Source organism: Typopeltis vanoorti, chromosome 12, assembly GCF_054136105.1.
Source record: "Typopeltis vanoorti isolate ZY-2024b chromosome 12, IOZ_Tvanoo_1.0, whole genome shotgun sequence".
NCBI classification, from domain to species: Eukaryota; Metazoa; Arthropoda; class Arachnida; order Uropygi; family Thelyphonidae; genus Typopeltis; species Typopeltis vanoorti.
The window spans coordinates 27292307-27313127 of NC_143560.1; the positions used below are offsets into that span (position 1 = coordinate 27292307).

General features: G+C 35.4%; 1 protein-coding gene across 1 annotated transcript in view; it reads left to right on the top strand.

Moving 5' to 3' along the window:
* The window catches only part of LOC150100645 (dihydrolipoyl dehydrogenase, mitochondrial), a 233655-nt gene that overhangs the window by 152455 nt on the left and 60379 nt on the right, over window positions 1-20821 (top strand). The window contains exons 9-10 of the mRNA XM_090402080.1: window positions 5524-5660; window positions 10416-10477. Of these exons, the coding sequence (XP_090258206.1) occupies window positions 5524-5660; window positions 10416-10477 (199 nt within the window). The remainder of the gene's footprint in view (window positions 1-5523; window positions 5661-10415; window positions 10478-20821) is intronic.

A 20821-nucleotide genomic window follows, 5' to 3' on the forward strand; every position in this document is an offset into this window, starting at 1 on the left:
TCACCTTGATATACTAACTTAATTTACTTGTTTAATTCAGTAAATCAAGTCCTGTCGGCTGCACCATTGTTAAATTTATGTATATTTATTTATTATTTTATATCTTCTATTGTCTTGTATTTTCTTATGTTTCTTTATTTTCCTAAATTCTGATTGTGTTCCCTCCTCAATTAATTTTATCTTTATTGTAATTTACTCCTTACTTCTCATTCCCTTAATTACAGCTATCTATCAAAGTTCCCTAATTTCACTTGGCCACACTCTTAGATGAACTCGTGTGCGAATCCTTCAGACAAAGAGATTGCCCCAAGGTAGAGCCAAATTTCTCCCTGGCTGAAAATCTGAAGTCAACTCCTTTTCAGAATTAAGAAAATTTATTTTTTAATGCTGCGCCATCTTAATTCCTATACAATAGAATTAATATTGTCAGAGAGTCAGCCCGCAGACTACTACACAATTTACTTAATTTAACATAAACAAACTTTATGATATTTTATCTTCTACTGCAGTCGTAACCAGTTCCTGCACGTTTACTTAAACAGGTTCTACTTTTAGCAAGAGGTGCATTGGCTTGAATAATCAGAACTTGATTTTTGTAAAGAAAACAAAGAAAAGTTTATTCACTCAAAGTTATGATACATGTCATTCAAAGAAACTAAATTAAATGAGGAATCTCTAAGGACAAATGTTATACTAACAGACAAGATCTATATTATACTCGACATCTCACATTAAAGTACACAAACTGAGTCAAGCTGTCTTAATCCTGCTCACTTATTACAGTTACGCTCATGAGTATCTTGCTCTCCCACAAATATTAAGACAACCATATTAAATCAATTCAATAACATGCCTAAAACAGTATACTTCTAGAGCTACAAAATTCTTGCTAGAAGATTAGGTACTAGAGTCCTGAATGTTTTCAATCAAAAGAAATGTAACACTTTCTTTCACCCTGGCCTTAAATGACAATACTATGAACACAAAATTTCTACATTACTGACCTGTTCTATACTTCAGGAGGCTCTTCACATTTGATTTTCCTACAGGCTTACTTCGGGAGGTTTTCTAGTTCTCGGTTCTGTTGTTCCTCGTCTCGAGAATCCAGTGATTTTGGTCACAAATCACTTCCTTTCCGGATATGTTTCGTTGCATCAATGAGAATGCTTGAACTCTGCTGCTACTTACCGTATCGTTGCCGCTTGACCATCCTGCCTTCACCCGAATGACTTCTCTTTGGCTCCTGCCATGGGATAAGGACCACAAAAAATATGAGAGAGAGAGAGAGCTCATGCTGCCAAACCCTTTATACTCCTCCTCGTCTGCTCTCCCCACTACGTCATCGGTTGCACCCACTACACAAGCCTCTTTGCATATCGTACCTTCACTTTCTCCGTCGCATCTCCACATGGGCATTACATACAGATAGATCCTGAGATAGGTAAATCCATACTTATGTAAGAAATTTGCTCACCAAAATATGCTGCATCATCCCAGTTCCAGTGTCTTCTCTCTTGCTGTGAATTAATATAGTGTTTGCTATTTATATAGTGTTTGCTTATTTTCACATTTTTGGTGTTTTTTCTAAATATTATTCACAATGGCTGGTGGTAAACGTGCCCTTGAATCAAAACATGAACCATTTCGCAGATGTATTGCAATTGATCTAGAGATGAAATTAGATATACTGAAGAATCACGAAGGCGGACAAACTTATCTGGTATAGTACGTGACTAGGTCTTGTGATATCGAAAGTAAATACTATAGTAAAGGATGTTTTGCATATAAAAGAGTATGTTGAAGGAACAGCCAGCATGAAAACAACCGTAATAACAACAACAACAAAAAAAAAAAATTATGAAGGCACACTAACAGAGATAGAAAAATTGCTTTTGATATGGATGGAAGACCACATCAGAAACATATTCCTTTGAGTCTTATGACAAATACATGCTATGGCAACAAGAAGTTTATTTAAAAACCTTAAGAGAAAATTTCCGGAAGAAACCAGCCGGCCTGGCTGGCTGAGTGGTTAGCGTATTCGCTCTTTAGCGAAAAGGCTGCAGGTTCGAATCCTGCCGTGGGCATTGATGGTTGTGATTGTCTGTGGAAATACTAGTGGTGGTGTAGTTGCAGTTAGTTGGTGGATTGAGCGATGGTGACAGAGCTGTAGAGCAGTTGCCCTCCCTCGATGAGTCTTTGGACTCCCTGGAGGTGTCAAATAATAATAATGATAATAAACAGAGTTGTTTGCTGCAAGCAGTGGTTGGTTTGCATGTTTTAAACCTGCTGGCTTCCAAATAGTCAAATTGTAAAATATATTTGGTGTGTTCAGTGTTTAAAAATTGTCCAACTGGATATGGTATAAAATGTATGTATTTTTTGTATTTGAAGATGTTTATCATTTTTTTTTTTTTTTTTTTTTTTTTTTTTTTTACTATTTAATATTTCTGCATTGCACTACATATTTATTTTTTGCATGTGTTTGGCATGACAAAGTCTATTGTGAAAGGGTAGGAAATCCGACCTCCATAAATTTTGACTTGCGCAAGGGGTTGCAGAATGGTTGTGTTGAGGAGTATTTGTATTATTTTGGAAGCACTTGGGATGCTGATGGTCCTGAATTTGATAACATTCATTAGCTTTTTTCTAATGGCTTGAGTCTCTCTTTATTTGATTGCATCTTTATATTTTTTGGGTGTCATCTTTCTCCTTATAGAGTCCTATGTATTACTTCTGCATTATTTTGATGCTCTCCTGTTCTTCTAGTAGTTTTCACCAAAATCCTCATTGTGTGCCTTTATTTCCAACATGTTTTTGTTCTTCTATGCTCATATTATCTCATTTTTGATATGCTTGTATTTCTTTCTATATCTTCTCTGTTAATATTTCTGTATTTCCTTTATCTTGTATATTATTTCTTTGGTTATCCAAGGTTTTCTCAGTTTGTTCTGTTGCCATCCAACAGCATTATCTTCAGCAGTTGTACTAAATGCCTCTTTTAGGAATCTCATTGGTTTTCTATTGTTGACTTTTTGTTGTTGAACTCTTGTTCTTGAAACTTACCGTGTATATTATTACATGATGCCTCCATGAAGTCTTGAGACTCATCATAAGTGGCCACTCCACCTTTTATGATCCACCTTCTGCATTTCTTCATTAACTGCACACAATACTCCGGTTTTGCTTTATTAATTACATGCATTTTATGTATGTTTTGGGAAAGGAAGAACCTAGGCTTTGTAGGAGGGGACCTGCTGTCTGTATGCTAACTCACCTTCAGTTGAAAAAGATGTGAAGATTTCTTACATTATGATGAGAGCTTTTTCATTCTCCCCGCTACACTGTAGAAGTAGTCATATAGGCATCAGTGTTTCATTTCTTTCTCCCTTCATTATTTTTTAATTTCTTAAGTTTTAGGTCTCATTTTCATTAGTACAAAGCAGTGGACAGAGCTGACATCAGCTTCAGGATAACTTATTGATTTTTTTTTTTAAACCTCATTTTTATATATCACATAGTATATATAATCTATTTAGTACATTTTACTGTCGCCTGGGTTTTTCTGCTGTATTTAGCTCAGTTGGTAATGATGGTGATGCCCTTTGGTTTGAAAAACCTTGGTTCAAATCCTGTCAGAGATGTAAAGAAACGTCTTTTCAGGTAATTTAACTGTTAGTCAGTCTGATATGGAAGTGACAGGGTTTTTCATCCTATAAAACAAACAAACAAACAACAGCCCTAGAGAACACACACACACACACACACACACACACACACACACACACACACACACACACACACACACACACACACACACACATAATTGACAGACATAGCACACAATGCAGATAGGAGTGACTGTTGTGTCAGATCATTAATTAGATTCATGTGAAACCAGTTACTGGGCTGTGCCCAAGCAGAAGAGTAGGCCAGAAGGAAGGAAGAAAACAGTACCCTCTGCTAGAAGCAACTAAGCTCAAGAACATCAAATTAGAAATAATGAGAAATAATGAGAAATAAACTCAAAATCCTTGCTTGACATATGTAACAAAAAATGGAAATAACAGTCAGTTATTTGTGATTATATGTTATTTTCTCATAGGCAGGAGTCTGTTAGCCTTTCTTTCCTCCATTTTTCCATTACAATGTCAGTGGCTAAATTTTTCTGCCATTCTCTCTTTCTCTCTCTCTTCTTGACCTCCTTCATTTATTATCAGATTTTTTTGGAGCAGTTCCCACTGTGAACTTTCATTGATGGTATATTTTTTGTTTCTCTGTTACCATTGCTGTTGCAGGCATGCATACTTGTATGTTGGCATAATCAACTGGTAGTGCTGATAACTTGATTTTCGTTATTCTATATTGAATATTTGGAATCTAGTTATGGCTTTTCCACAGAATTGTTTCAAAGTATTGTGATCCCTCCTTGCTCATCTTGGCAGCCAGTGTGTATTATTCTGATTTTGTCACTCCAGAAGTTTCCTTCTTTTCATTTTTCATTACATATGTCAAACAAGGATTTTCAGTTTATTTCTTATTATTTCTAATTTGATGTTCTTGAATTTAGTAGCTTGTAGCATAGGTACTGTTGTCTTCCTTCAAGTCTACTCTTGACTGTTCTTAGTGTGACGGTTACACTTTGACTTGTTTGTCTAGGGTTGCCTTATTAGGAGTTTTTGCTTATACCAACAATTTTTCTGGTTCATTGAATATGTAGTTATTTGTCATGAAGGAATATTACTAGATTAATTCACAAAGCAGTTTTATATGTGAAGGAACTTTACTTAAATGAATATTTAAAAAGTTTCTACATTCAGCTTTTAAATAATGCTAGATTTAATATCCACTCATATAATTTTGCATCATCGAACTGAAGCCTTTTTTTGGCTCTTTATTTTACTAAATATTTAATGAGTTTACCATTTTGCATTATTATAGCCTGAATCAGAAAAGTTTGTTTTCATTTTGAACTGTTCATGTTTCCAATAATTAAATCATACAGCAATCAACAATTAGTTGATTGTTGGTGATTTCATTCCTCTCAAAATATCTTTGCTTTCATTTAATTAGTAATAAACTTTTTTTTTTCAATAAATATGTCAATTCAGTTAAAGATAGAGAACACACACAGAATTACAGACGTGACTTGTAACATTAGTTGCCTTCCAGTATCCAGTAATATTAAACAACTACTTGGCTGGTTTATTCTCTCAAGGTTGTGCTATTTTGATAACTAATGACAACATGATTGTATGCTTTTAAATTACACTCAGATCCAAGGAGTTATTTATTCTATGGTTGTTAGTTTTGCAGTACATTAGAGCAGTTTGGAATATGCTACTTAGCGGGATTTGATTTTAGGAAATTTAAGCATAATTCATTATTAAAATTTCAGTTTTCAGTGTGCATGCACACACATACACTGTGTGCGTATGTCGTTAAAATAAAATGATGAATTTATCTTAAGATACATATGAAGATATCAGTTCATGTAATTTTCACCGGTTTTCTCTTCTACAGATGGAGTGTGATGTTCTGTTAGTTTGTGTTGGAAGAAGGCCATATACAAAAGACGTAGGTCTTGAGAATGTTAATATTAAGGCTAATGAGAGAGGACAAATACAAGTGAATTCTCGTTTCCAGACAAATGTTCCAAAGTAAGTTTTTAACTTGAAATGATTTACTTCCATATGCACTGCTTGGAAAGAAGTCAATGGACAACCCCCACAGGCAAGTCACATGTTTGTAGCCAGTATAAATAGGAGGAATATGATGCTTCCAAGGTGCAACTGTGTCTGGGTGAAATGGATGTGAGAAGGGAACTGACGGAGTTTGAAAGATATGTTGTGATAGGCCATGTTACAGGACTACCTATTTGACAAATTGGGCCATCCCAAGTCAACAGTTAATGATACCATACTGAGATGAAAGCACAGAGAATCAATTGCAAGTGCTACCTGCAGTGGATGACCCACCACACTTCTGAACATGACCATAGGGTGCTACGAAGGATAATATGTAATCTGAAATTTGTCGACAATGTGTTGAATGTGGAGTTCCGGGCATCGACTGGAACATGAATCTGCACAAAAACATTCAGAACCGAGACTCACAACAAGGGTTTTCATGGCAGGACCACAATGTGCAAACATTACTCAAACCAGTATGGTATGTTGTCTTCAGTCATGTAAAGAGTGTGTACAGTGGGATGTGGGAGCTTGGAAAACTGTGTTATGAAGCAATGAATCACGCTACACCCTCTACCAAGCAGATGGATGGGTGTAGCAGATGTCCAGTGAACATCTCTTTCTAGAATGCATACCCTCAACTATAAAATCTGGAGATGTCTGTGTGATGGTATGTCCTATTTTTCCTGGTTTGGCCTCGAAGTTTTGTTTGCACCACAAGCATAGAACTCCGAGAAGTATTTGAACATTCTTCTGGATGATGCAATGATGATGATTTTGTGGCATTTCTACTCTGATTATTGTTTATTTCAGCAAGACAATGCAGCATGTCATAAGGCTGCTGCTGTAACTGCTTGGTTTGTGAACACGAACATCACAACACTTGACTGGCCTTCACAGAGTCCTGATCTCAATTATATTGAACATCTGTGGGATGAACTGGAGCATCAGGTAAGGTCAAGGGACATTCTCCCCACAACAGTTCAGGACCCCATTACATGCCTACAGGAAGATTGGTCCAAAATTCTTATTGATTCTTGTAGGATTGCTGCAGTCATTGAATCATGAGGTCCTGCATTAAGGTGGGTGCCATGGCTGTTTTTTCCCTCACACTGTGGTGTCCATTGACTTCTTTTTTCAAGCAGTGTCTATGCATTCATCTTAGACATAAACATATATGCAAATTTGCTCAGTCATGTTAACAAATATTGTTTGGTTACAATGCTTTTGAGTTTTAGTTCATCATTTACCTTTATTTCATCTCCAAGGTGTGTGTGTGTGTATATATATATATATATATATATATATATATATATATATATACATACACGGTATACTCTCAAGATATAAATGCCACCAACTGTAAAATAAACAACTGAAAATCAAGCTAAATTTTTGTATAATTGAATTCAATATGTAGGCAGAGCTATGCATCAGTTGTCACTGTTTCAGTTGGCAGCATTTAATTAATATAGTCCATATCTAGTTTACAATCTGCTATTCTTTTGTAATTTTTGGACTTTATAAATACTTCTACAGCCTATCAAAATGGAAGTCAAAAACAGATGGAAAGAAAAATACGGAAGTTCTTTTTGCCAGATAACTCAGTCTTATGTTATTTTCAGAGATTTTTTTTTTTTTAAGGTGATTCTCAGGTGAGCAGCTTTTATTAGCTTCCATCTTGACTGTTTTGTTTATGTTAAAATTCTTGATGGTAACAATATAATGACTGCATAACGAATTCTGACAATTGATATTTAAAAAAAAATAATAAAAAGCAGTTTTTATTTTAATCTCAGAATTAGTTGTATGATTCTACTTTTCTTGACTAGTTTCGAGAATTCTAGAATTGCAATTCTCAAAATCATTAATCTATAGCCTAATGGCTATAGATTAATGTTTGGCCTTGAAGTTTTGTTTGCACCACAATCATAGAACTCAGAGAAGTATCTGAACATTCTTCTGGATGATGCAATGAATCTCAAAATCATTCATATTGAGTTCTATAATTCTTGACTAGTTCTGGATACTTTTTCTACACTTCTTGGGGAGAGTTTGTTAAATATAACTTAAATGATAAGAAACATTTACTTTTTCAAATCTAGCAGAAATTATCATTTTTAAAAACATGTTTTGCATCATATTCAAGATCTGCAGGATGATGCCATATGGTTTTTGTTACACTATGTAGATGAGTAACATTCTAAAGCTTCCTTTAATTTTCTGACAAAATAAGTTATGATCCATTACATTTCTGTTTTCTGCCATAGTACAAGAGGACCTTCATCGGTTGTATTATATGCTATTCTGGATTTGTTATTCTTTTCTGCATCTTTAATGTCTCAGGCATGCTATTCTTTCCAGACCATCCTGCTTGTCCTACGTAGCACATGTTGTGTGAAAACCACTGGTTTTTTGAGGGGTAGATGAGGTATTTTAGGAGGATGCAGAAATCTTATGATGGCATGAGGACTGAAGATTATTTTTATGTCACGTTGTTGAAGTATTTTAGGAATTTTATCTTATGTGCTAGATGTAAGGATGGATTATTTATTGCATCGTTGTATTGATTATTTTTCTTAACTTTGGGAGAAGTTTTGCAAGATGTTATTCATCATCTTATACTTCTGTGTTGCTAGATATGTATGATTTGTTAGTGTTTTAATTATTCATATGTTTTGCTTGAGGTGGTGGTGTTGAGATGTAGCATGAAGATATTTTGTGGTATAGGTATATACAATAGTTTTATCCAGTTAATAAAGCAGATTCATATCCAGGTACTTATTATTATTATAATTTTATCAAAAAAGACAGCTGAAGAGATTGAGTGAGACACTCAGGAGTAATTACTTTGAAAGACTATTAAATGAAACAAGCTGTGACAGAAGTAGAAGCTCTCATAGTACCCATCTATAAAAAGGGAATGAGTGTTCCTGGTAAGATTTATGCAAGTATACTTGAGAAATGGCTAAGAAAAATTGTGGAAGGGAAGCTTGGTGTAGAACAAGCTGAATTTAGGCTAGATAGAGGGAGCTTGTCAGGATCAGATTTTCACTTTAAGACAAATAGTTGAGAAATCTTGGGTACATAACATATGTATATAAGTTTTGTTGATTTGGAAAAGGCATCTGATGAGGTACCAAGAGGAAAGTTCTTCAAAATGCTACAGTACATGGTGTAAATGGGACATTATATCAAGCAATACATAGTCTCTATTTAAGCTGTAAGTCAGCAATTAGACTTGAAGGAGGTACAGGAAGATGGTTTGAGGTAAAATCAGGTGTGCAACAAGGGTGCACATTCTCTTCGCTGTTATTCATTATCTATATAGATCACATTATGAAGGAAAGTGATATTAAATCAGATATGAAAATTGGTGATGTTAATCTTAGCTCCAGTACAGGATGCAAGATTCCCTGACAAAACTGAATAACTATTGTAATAAATTTCATATGAAAATCAGCAATAAAATGACAATGAAAATAGGCAGTGACATTGGAAACATCAACTGTATCCTAATTGGAGAACCTGTAGAACAAGTAAAACATTTCAGCTATTTAGGCACAATGTTTAGTGAGGATGGCAAATTAAATATGGAAAAAACAACAGAATTAGTAAAGCTGGTATGGTAGGAAAAAGCCGAATAAATTTATATGGAATAAGAAAGAAATTAGTCACAACACTAAATTAGCTGTATACAAGACAGTGTTCAAACCAGTTTTAACTTATGGATCTGAGAACTGGGTTGGAAATAAAGCGTTTGATCAAAGATTGGAGACCACAGATATGAGAGTTCTGAGAAAGTTTATTGGTGTGAACAGATGGCATTATTGGCAGTATCACATTAAAAATGAGTTACTGGAAAGAACTTGCCATTGTTAGTATTTAGGAATGTATTAGTAGAACTAATCTCAGGTGATATGGTCACTTAAACAGAATGAGAGAGGAAAGATTAGCAAAACACGTGGTCTTGGCTATGTTGGTGACCGAGATGTAGGTGGTTTGATACAGTAAAAGGTGCATTAGAAGACCGAAATATAGTATCTGATAATGTTGGAGAATTGACAGATAACAGAATGTAATTTGGAGGAGAATTGTTGATTGGATGTTAGTAATGGTGTAACTTTTTTATGTAGTACTATCATGATATCCTGTACATCCCCTGAGGATACATATCACGAATTTGTTGATGATGATATATCACACTTTATATATTGACTTTCTTTTTTTATGTGACTTCCATCTGTGAAGGTTTGTGAATTACAGTACATTAGTGCTATGGTCAGGCTTAGATTTTTATTATTATTATTTATTTAATCGTATTTTGTATTTTTATTATTTTTTGCATTTGGAACACTAAACAACTCTGGTCCTGATGTAGCCAGTAATGATATGTATATGATGTCTCAGTTGTATCCTCAGAAAATCGAATGTATTATGAATATGAATATATTCGTTTTTTGAACATCACCCACAGAAGTTTACAATGAAAATATGCCATTTAGTAACATTTGAATTTAAGAATTTTTTTTTATAAAGTTAAACTTTTAGATATTACTAAACCAGTTTTCATTGTATGGCTTTGATTTTACTGGCTGAGCTTATTTAATATTTATTATGAGCAGCTTATTAAGATATATCTAAAATACTAGACACACATGTGTACTAGACTGGGTTTATGCATAGTATTGTATGCTTGCACTTTTTTTTATTTTTTATTTTTAGCATATATGCAATTGGTGACTGTGTTCCTGGTCCAATGCTTGCACATAAAGCTGAAGATGAAGGTATGTACTTTGCAGTTATATAATATAACATGCTTTGCACGTGTTTGTTGCTGATGAAATGTGTTATTTCGTGATTGTTGTTTCTGTTGTCTATTTCCATTTAACTTACCATCTTCACTGAAAATTGTGCCTAAGTAGTTGAAATGTTTTTAACTTGTTCTATAGGTCTTCCATTCATGATGCAGTTGATATTTTCAATGCTTCTGTCTATTTTCATTGTCTTTGTCTTGTTATTGCTGATCTTCATACCATATCTATTACAGCAGTTATTCAATTTAGTCAGGGAATCTGCAGACTTGTACCAGATTGGTTTAGAAGGATAACATCATCTGCATAAAGTAAAGAGCTGAAAATAACATCTCAAATTTTGATATCAGGTTAACACCACTTTCCTTCATAATGTAATCTATAGATAATGAATAATAGAGGGGATAATGTACAACCTTGTCTGACACCAGATTTAACATTAAACCATCTTCCTATACTTTCTTCAATTCTAACTGCTGACTTGCAACTCAAATAAAGACTAAATATTGCTTGATATAATTCCCCTGTGACACCATATAACTGTAGGTTTTGAATAGCTTTTCTCTTGGTACCTTGTCATATGCCTTTTGCAGGTCTACAAAACTTAAATACAGATCTCTGTTATATTCCTACGATTTCTCAACTATTTGTCATAGTTGATCCTGACAGCCTCTGTTTGGCCTGAATCCAGCTTATTCTTCACAAAGTTTCCCTTACACAATCTTTCTCAACCATTTCTCAAATATACTTGCATAAATCTTACCAGGAACACTTAGTAGGGAAATACCTCTGTAATTCTCACATTCACTTTTATTTCCCTTTTTGAAAATGGTACTATGAGAGCTCTACTCCAATCATCTGGAATTCGTCCCTCTCTGCAGGCCTTCTGAACTATGCAGTGCAGCCATTGCAAGACTTTTATACCTACATTTCAGGCTTTTGATGATTTTTTCTACTTCAAGTATCGATATGTATTCCTGATTGCATGCCTGTTGATTGTTTTTTTTTACTACTGTGATGTCACTGATTGTTTCATTTAGCAATTTTTTTGAAGTAATTACTCCATACAACAAGGATATCTTTTTCTCCAGTTTTCATGTTAACTTTATCATCTCTCATTTCTTTTATAGCACTCTTCCCTCCATTTCTGAGCTTTTTCAACAGACTCCAGAATATTTTGCCACCTTCCTGATATTTATTTTCTATGTTCTTACCAAATTTTCTCTTTACTTTTTGTTTAGCTAGTTTTACACAGTGTTAAGCTTTCTTTACATTTGTGCATGTATTCTCTAAGAAAACAAGCTGACTTACGAGGGTGGTCTGAAAAGTTCTTGGCCTAACAATGAAAAAATGTATTCATAATTTCAAAATTATTTTTATTTTTCATCATCATCTCCCTTAAGACTAATACATTTATTCCAGTGATGCTCCATCACCATTATCTTGTCCCTGTAGTGCTTCTCAGTAAGATCTGCAAAATACCTCTCTACAGCTACAATAACCTCTTGATTTGAAGAAAAACGCTGACCATCAAGGAAGAGTTTTAGTTTTGGGAAGAGATAGAAGTCAGAGGGAGCCAAATCAGGGGAATAGGGTGGATGTTCCAACAATTCATAGTGCACATCCCTTAATTTTTCCATTGCCAAAACACCTTTGTGGGAAGTTGCATTGTCCTGATGAAAGTTCTCCAAACTGGGTCTTTTCTCACGAATTTTTTTGTTTAGTCTGGTTAAAAGATCAGAATAATATTTACCGGTTATCGTTTTACCCTTTTCAAGATAATTAATAAACAAAATGCCTTTAGTATCCCAAAACACCGATGCCATGACCTTTCCTGCTGATGGAACCGATTTTGTCTTCTTTAGCACTGCTGTTTGGATTCTGGTGTGTAATAGTGAATCCAAGTCTCATCCATGGTAATAAATCGATACACAAAATCAGTCTTATTCTTGTTAAAACGCTCCAAACATTGTTCAGAGATTTTCTTGCAAAGCTTTTTCATTTACAATTCTTCATGCAAAATACACATTCTTTTGAAATGCCTATAGTCTCAGCAATTTCATGCACTTCGACTCGCCGGTCATCCAATACCATATCATGCACTTGATCAATGATTTCTGGTGTCGTTACACTTTTTGGACGTCCTTCACGTGGATCATCTTCAAGGCTGGTACAGCCACATTTGAACTCTGCAGCCCATTACTTAATTGTCAAAAACGAAGAGTGCCGATAAACATTTTTGAACTTCGAATGAGTTTCTTTTGCTGTCAAACCTTTTTTGACAAAGAATTTTATAACCGCATGATACTTAATTTCATCCATTTCAAGGGATACAGAGAAAACTTTTGTTTCAGACAGCTGTATAAAACAAACTACTTGATAGCATGCCTTGCAATTTCATATGGATGCTTATGACAGATGTACCAACTTAGAAAAAAACATCTTGCTGATAGTGTTGCCATCTATGGTCGTAGCTGAGAACTTTTTAGACCACCCTCGTATTTGTCAAGAACTTTTGATATGCTTTCTTCTTTTCCTTCACTGGCTCTTTAACTTCCTGTGTCCGCCATGCCGTTCTGATTTTTCTGTCCTTACTGATAACCTCACCACATGCCTCTCTGGCTGAATCAATGTTTTCTTCAGGGCTTGCCACTGAATCTCCAAGGTTTGGTTCCTGTTCTCACATTCTTTCATTTTTTTCTTGAATAATGTTTGTGTATTTTAGTCTTCAGTTCACATCTGAGAGCTGCTGAACTTTTATTTGCTTTAAAACTTTCTTACATGTTCTTCTTTTCAATGTGTAATTTTATTCTGCTCAAGACTAAATGGTGATCACTTCCAAATTCAAATACTCTGTACACTATTTCTTAGATAAACTTATACAGTTGGTGATACATAACTAAATTTTTTGGGAAAGACAACATATACTATTATATTAATTAAAAAAAAATTAATTAATACTTCCTATATTTTGGTCATGTTACATTACTATCTTCAAGGAACATAAAATTAATGATACGTACACGCAGGCACTAACACTGAACAAATATGGCTGAAGACAACAACTAAAGTCAGTCCTAGAGTCGTAAAAGGTGCTGCCTAGTGGGCTAAATTGGGTAGTAGTCTTGGCTGTTGGGCTGATGTTCTAAGAATGCAAGCATCCCATATTTGGGGCAGTCTCATGCATCCAAATTTGTTGAGGTTTGGGGAGTTTTTTAGAGCTGAGGCTGATTCTAGGAATAATCTTTCATATTTATACTTGCTGCGGTGTAATAAGGTAGCTTTCTTCCAGCATATTTTGTGGTGGGTATCCAAAGCATGGTCAGCAAGTCCTGAGTGGCTGTATTGGTGGAAACGGATATAATTCTTATGTTCAGATATCCTGATATTATCTGTCCTGCCTGTTTGGCCATAGTAAGACAGCCTCTGTTACGGGAGCAAATTGCTGCTACCCCCGCTTGGCTAATGCTAACGAGGCTATTCATGCGCTAGAAGAAGAGCTTGCCGGCATGCTGAACAATTACCTTTGGACGATCCTCTCCGACATCTCTAATTGTTCAGAAAAGGAATTCCAAAAAGTACGATGTTGGCACATCAAAAAATTTGAAAGTTTATAAGAGAACTCACCTTGCAAACCTCAACTACCTCTTAGCACTGTAATAAACCTGTCATCCCTTACCTTGAAGCCTGAAGCAATCGGCACACTCTCACTAGGCCACAACTTCACTATAGCACTAAAAAAAAAATCCCTTTTTAAAAAATAATGATTTCAGATAGAACATGGTATTCCCAACATTCCCAACCATATTGCCAACAATATCAGACTAGATGTAGCCATTGTTCTTATCCAAGCTAAACCTCCAAAAAGCAACCAATCTAAAGAAAGAATTCAATGCTCTACAGGAAATAAAAAATAACAATAAAATAATAATTACTAAAGCGGATAAGGGAAATGCCACTGTAGTTCTAAACAAAACTGACTACACAACTAAGCTTTCCTCTTTACTATTCGATCGGTCTACTTACCTCCCTATAGAATATGATCCCACCATCTCCAAAATCAGAACACTCTATAGGCTCCTTAAGAAGGTTACTTCTCAGCCTAAGGAAGTGACTAACAAACTAAAACCTTTTGACTCTAGATCCCCAGAATATATGGACTTCCAAAAATCCATAAAGAGAATGTGCCATTACATCCCATTGTGGATGGCATTGATTCCCCACATACAAATTAGCAAATATTTAGCAATTGTGTGAGCACAGAGTGCTCACACAATATACTTGCAACACACCTTCACACATAAAAAATTCAGCCCACTTTAAAGCCAGTGTAGAAAACCTCTCACTCCAACACACTAATATAATGGTCAGTTTTGATGTCTCCGTATTCACCAGTGTCCCACTCAAAGATACTTTGGACCTCATCCAAGCCAAATTTCCTCCTGATATCTCGGCCCTATTTCAGTTTACCATGAACTCAGGCTATTTCGTTTGGTTGGGAAAATTCTATAAACAAGTAGAGGGGACAGCTATGGGTTCTCCACTCTCTTCACCTCTGGCCAACTTCTTTATGGAGACCTTTGAAGAAAAAGCCTTAAATTTGGCTCCACTTAAAACCACTGTTTAGCTACGTTATGTAGATAATGTGTCCGCTATTTGGCCACATGACTTGGACTCACTCCACAAACTTCTTATCACACTTAAACAATTAACACTCCAGGATCCAGTTTACCTTGGAAAAAGAAAACAATAACAATCTCCCTTTCCTAAACACTCTGATTACATGCCAGCCTGATGAATCCCTGGCTTTCTCTGTTTACAGAAAACCTACACATACAGGTAGATACATTCACCAGCAATCACCCCCCCCCCCCCCCAACAATATAGGATTATAAAAACCCTATATAACAGGGCAAAATTAATCAGTTCAGATAACAATGCCCTTACGAGTGAACTCAACCATATTTTTAACACCTTTGTAGCCAATGGCTACAACCTTCATAAAATCCAAAAAATATTAAAACCAATTAACCTCAACCCCTCTCCATAACAGGGACTACTCTAAATCTATCGCCATTCCTTATATTCAGGGTACTTCTGAAAAGCTAACAAAAATCCTAAAAAAATATGACTTGACGACTTGTTATAAGCTATATAAAAAAATTGGCATCTATCTGCTCTCCCAAGGACCAGCCACTTCCTCTAGACCTACCTGGAGTATACCAGGTCCTTTGTAGTTACAAACCGTCTTACTACAGCCAAACAGGCAGGACAGGTAATATCATGATGTCTGAACATAAGGATTATATCTGTTTCCACCAATACAGCCACTCAGGACTTGCTGGCCATGCTTTGGACACTTGCCACAAAATATGCTGGAAGAAAGCTACCTTACTACACCTCAGCAAGTATAAATATGAGAGATTATTCCTGGAATCAGCCGCAGCTCTAATAAAAACTCCCCAAACCTCAACAAATTTGGATGCATGAGACTGCCCCAAATGTGGGACGCTTGCATTCTTAGAACATCATCCCAACAGCCAAGGCTACTACTCAATTTAGCCCACTAGGTGGCACCTTTTAGGACTCTAGGACCGATTTCAGTTGTTGTCTTCAGCCATGTTTGTTCAGTGTTTAGTGCCTGCCTTCACATATCATTAATTTTATGTTTCCTGAAGATGGTAATATCACATTACCGAACTATAGGAAGTATTAATTAAAAAATTTTAATTAATATAACAGTATACGTTGTTTTTCCCAAAAAATTGACACTCTGTACACAAGTGTTGTGCACCAGTGAGAAAACATCACTATCAATAATAACATAGTCAGTGAGACTTTTCTTATTCTTTGCCTCTTCTACTAATGTGAATTTGTGCGCATTTTTATGTTGGAACAGTGTGTTAGTAATAACCAGCACATTTCCTGAACAAAAATACAACAGGTATTTGCTATTATTATTAGCTTTGCTCTTTTCTCCAAATTTTTCCAAATATTTCTGTATGTCTGACAATCATTTCCTACTCTGCTATTTAAATTGCCAAAGAGGACCAACTTTTTCATTCTGTCAGTAGTTTTTATAAATCTGCGTATGCACGATAAAGGCAGTACATATGTAAAAATTCAAATTGGCTTCTCTAGCCATTCCATAAAGTCAGTGTAACTAATACTTTAAGGAATAGAGGTGTTACAGCTTTGATTGAATAGAAAGAATATTTGAAAGATAATATTTCTTCCATTTTGCAAACTCTCCAAATCAAGTTTCATCAGTGAAGAATGCCATTTATCATCAATGGATAAATAAAAATTAGTTCAAAATATTATCAGCTCTAATACTACTAAGTCGAATATATTGTAAAACTATAGCAATATTAGAAAGTAAGACAGTTCTGTGTAATAGCTATTTTCATACTTCAAAGTTTGAACAGTTCTTCGACTCCTCCAAAGTTTCCATTCATTCTCTTGCTTACCCAAAAGGATTTACAAAATATAAAGCATTGACAATTAACTACAAAAAAAAAGAAGAGAATATTAATACATAATCAAATTCTTCTAATAGCCACTGTGAAAAACCTTGAACTTAAAAGCTGCATAAGTAGCATATGTGATCCTTGCAGTCTGCATACCTCACAGAACCATGCAGATCCATTAAAAAATATACATTCTTCGTTCCAAAAATGGTATTGGTCTTGGTTCCTCAGTGGTGTTTGTTTCCATCTCCAGTCTGCAAAACCTAACCAATTTTTTTTTGACAGAAACTCAAATTTCAACCTCCTTAAGTACTACTTATCTTGGCTTTCAAATATTATTCAATGTAAACCTTCTGATTTTGACCTTCTTTGACTGAATATCTCTCCTATTCATTTGCTGCCTCTGCCACTCTCTTAATGCCACCAACTATTCAATATTTTTCAACACCAACTATTCCGAATTTTTTTAAAAATTTCCTTTCCTTAAATGTTGATTTTCTTCAGTCCAGCTTTCCTAAGTGAAGTCTTTTTTTCTTAGTGCCTTCAGTGTGTTCACATTACCAGCTGTTTCTCCTCTTCCAGCTGCACAAATCAGACATGTAGATGGGCTGAGATGTTTACTATCACTAGCAATCCACAAATAGTTCATGTGCCTACCAGAACACTAGTCAGTTCCAACCACTCTGTAAACATCCCCATACCTCATCCTTTTTACTACTGACCCATTCAAGTACACTGTGAATGTTGTTTATCTCTGTCTATCCTCTACATCAATGTTTCTCAACCTTTCTAAGCCCAAGGACCAGTAAAATGCCTAAAATAATTCTATGGACCACAAAGTTATGTAATTTTTTTAAAAATGTATGTGGGGAATTATCAACATTTACATATACATTTACAACATATACAACATTTTACATAATAAAGTTGGAAGTGAATGATTAAAAGTGTATTATCACTGAACAAAGTTTTAATTTTTATTAAACAAATAAAGGTATCAGTTTCCAATTTGCTGTGAGCAAATGAATAGGTATTTCAGCTCCATCCTGCTGACATCCCCATTCATCTGCCCACACTCATTAAGCTCATCCCACAGCAACATTTTTAGCGCCGTTGGTACCATGGGCAAATGAAACGGGAATGTCAGTGCCATCCTGCTGATACCTTCATTTATCTGCCCACAACGATGTTTATCTTTAATCCCCATTCATCTACCCACAGCAACTTTTATATTTTATATGTCATCCCCATTTATCTGCCCTCATGAAGCTAGCCCACAGCAACTTTTATCTTCACCCACTCTCTGATTCGACCTGTGACATGTAAACTGTTCCATTAGCTAAGTGCATTGTGAGATGAGGGAAAAATGTTGTTCTTATCTTATTCCATTCATCATAATACTGAATACGAATTTGACATCCATGGATTCCATCATGGATGACATCCCTTGTCCTGTCCAAACCATCCCCTGCATATACCCAAAAATTTTACTCAGAACATCCCAAAGCCATTAATGCCCTCCATCCACACACACACCTCTGGCCAATACGAATCGCCTTATTTCCTGAGGAGTTTTCTATGACCAGCAAAAAAAATTTAAGATATCCTGTTATATGAGATTATTCCCAATATCTATAAACAGTCCAACCCACCAAGTCAGTCGTAAAGTGCCATCTCCGTGGTCGGGCACGTTTCCTGCCAGCAACCGTATGCCGTATATACCGTACGCATGTGATTTGTACTAATCATGTTATGATGGTGGTAGTTTTAATTATATCCGTCCTGTTTTATTTATCCAGAGACACAACAGTGATTGTCGTAAATCTGGCAGATTCATTACTCATGTGGTGGTTTTATTTATATCCGTCCTATGTGCTGCTTATTCGTTACGTTGTGATGTGTGTATCTGTACAGTCCATGACTATACGGATGTTGTTGTCTGCATGCGACAGATTCGGTGTGCTCGGCCGCATATTCCCGCTAGCGACCGTACGAAATACGGAACTTCGCTAAACAGAACACAGGCAGCTATCTCCTTAACCAACAGAGCTGAGCCTTACTGTGACGTCACTTTGCGTAACTTTCATTTCATCCCCGATTTTGGAAATGGATTAATTTTAAAACCAGTGACGAGAATAATCGGAACTGTAGTCCAAATTAATAATATGATATAATTAAAAGTAAGTAGTAATGAGATGGTTCAGCTTCTCGGCCTTTGCAGAGTTGTTGGATATCTGGCTCAGTATTGATCAACTTCAGTTGAAGATTGGTACACACACTAAGACGATTTCTGTATTTTGTTTTTATTTCAAGGAGCGATGAAAATCCTTTCTCACAAAGATAGATTATAGCAAGTTACGTGATTTTCAGTGCTGCTTCAGATAATTCGGGAAATTCACTTCTCACTGAAAGAGAGATCCAGAATCGAGCCAAACCAAGATCACTGAATTGCATTTTAAGCCCACTGTCACTTGAAAGCTCAGTTAACTGTTCTTTTTTCAATAACGAAAGGTCATTCTCATGACTATAAGCCTGAAATAGATCTCGAACCCACAGAAATTTCTTATAAAAGTTATTCAGAAAATATGTTTCAAAATTGTGTTTTAGAGTTTTGAGGTGGTCACAAACCCTTTCCAGAAACTTCGAATCAACGAAAAGATAATTTTCCACTAAAAAGGATTCCAATGTTGGAAAAGGTGGAAAATTATCCACCCAGTTTTTTTTTTCTCTCGAATGCCTTTATTTTGTTGTAGGCATCAAGAACAGTTAAAGAATTTCCCTGAAGGGAGAGATTTAGTTCATTTAATTTCGAAAAAAATGTCTTAAATATAGGATAGTGTCGATAACCATGCTTCGTCAACAAGGAGTGATGCAAAATTAGAATTATGTTCACTTACAAACATTAAAACTTCGTGCCTTATTTGAAATAAGCTTGTTAGTACTTTTCCCCTGGAAATCCAGCAAATTTCAGAATGAAGCAAAGCTTATATATATTCACTGTCCATTTCATCGCAGAATACTGAAAATAACCTGTTATTTAGCGGTCAAGCCTTAATAAAATTAATTAGCTTTTGCAGCATTGTATAGCACTGTTTTAAATTCTGGTGGCATTCCTTTGGAGGCCAACCTTTTCCTATGTATGAAACAATATACCTGATTCATATCCGGAGCCACTTCCTTGACTATAGAAACTACCCCAACTATGCCTGCTTGTAAGGGTGCGAACTCCATCCGAACAGAAGCCCATGCATTTTTCCCACTGGATCCCTTTGTGTATTATGTAATTATTGAGAGTGTGATTTACAAAACAGAATATTGCCATGAATGTTGTTATCATGCGCATATCTTACGTAGCATATTAATTGCGCATCATCTGTAACATCAGTAGTCTCATCTATTTGTAAGGCATAATAAGGGCTCTTCTTAATTCTTTCGATTAATGAGATTCTACGTCACCTGCATATCATTAATTCTGCACCTACAGTGTCATTGAAAGAGGAGTCAAATCAACATCTTTTAGTAACTTGTTGCCAAACATAGGTTTTACACATCTTTTATAGCTGGAAGTAGTAAATTTTCCCTGATAGAATGAGGTTTCCCTGTTTTCGCTATGTGCAAACCAAAAACTACATGTTTCCCATGATTTAATGTTGCTAAGCATTGCTGAAATTGGCTTTTTTTTTTTTTTTCACATCACAATGTTTAGTTTCTAAATGTTTTGCAGGTTTCATGCGCTTGTTCGACAACCCTTCATAACACAAAACACATTGAGGTTTCTGTTCACTTTCATCTCCACACAAGTAAACCTGAATTCCAAATATGAACTGTCATATTTCCTACTGTATTT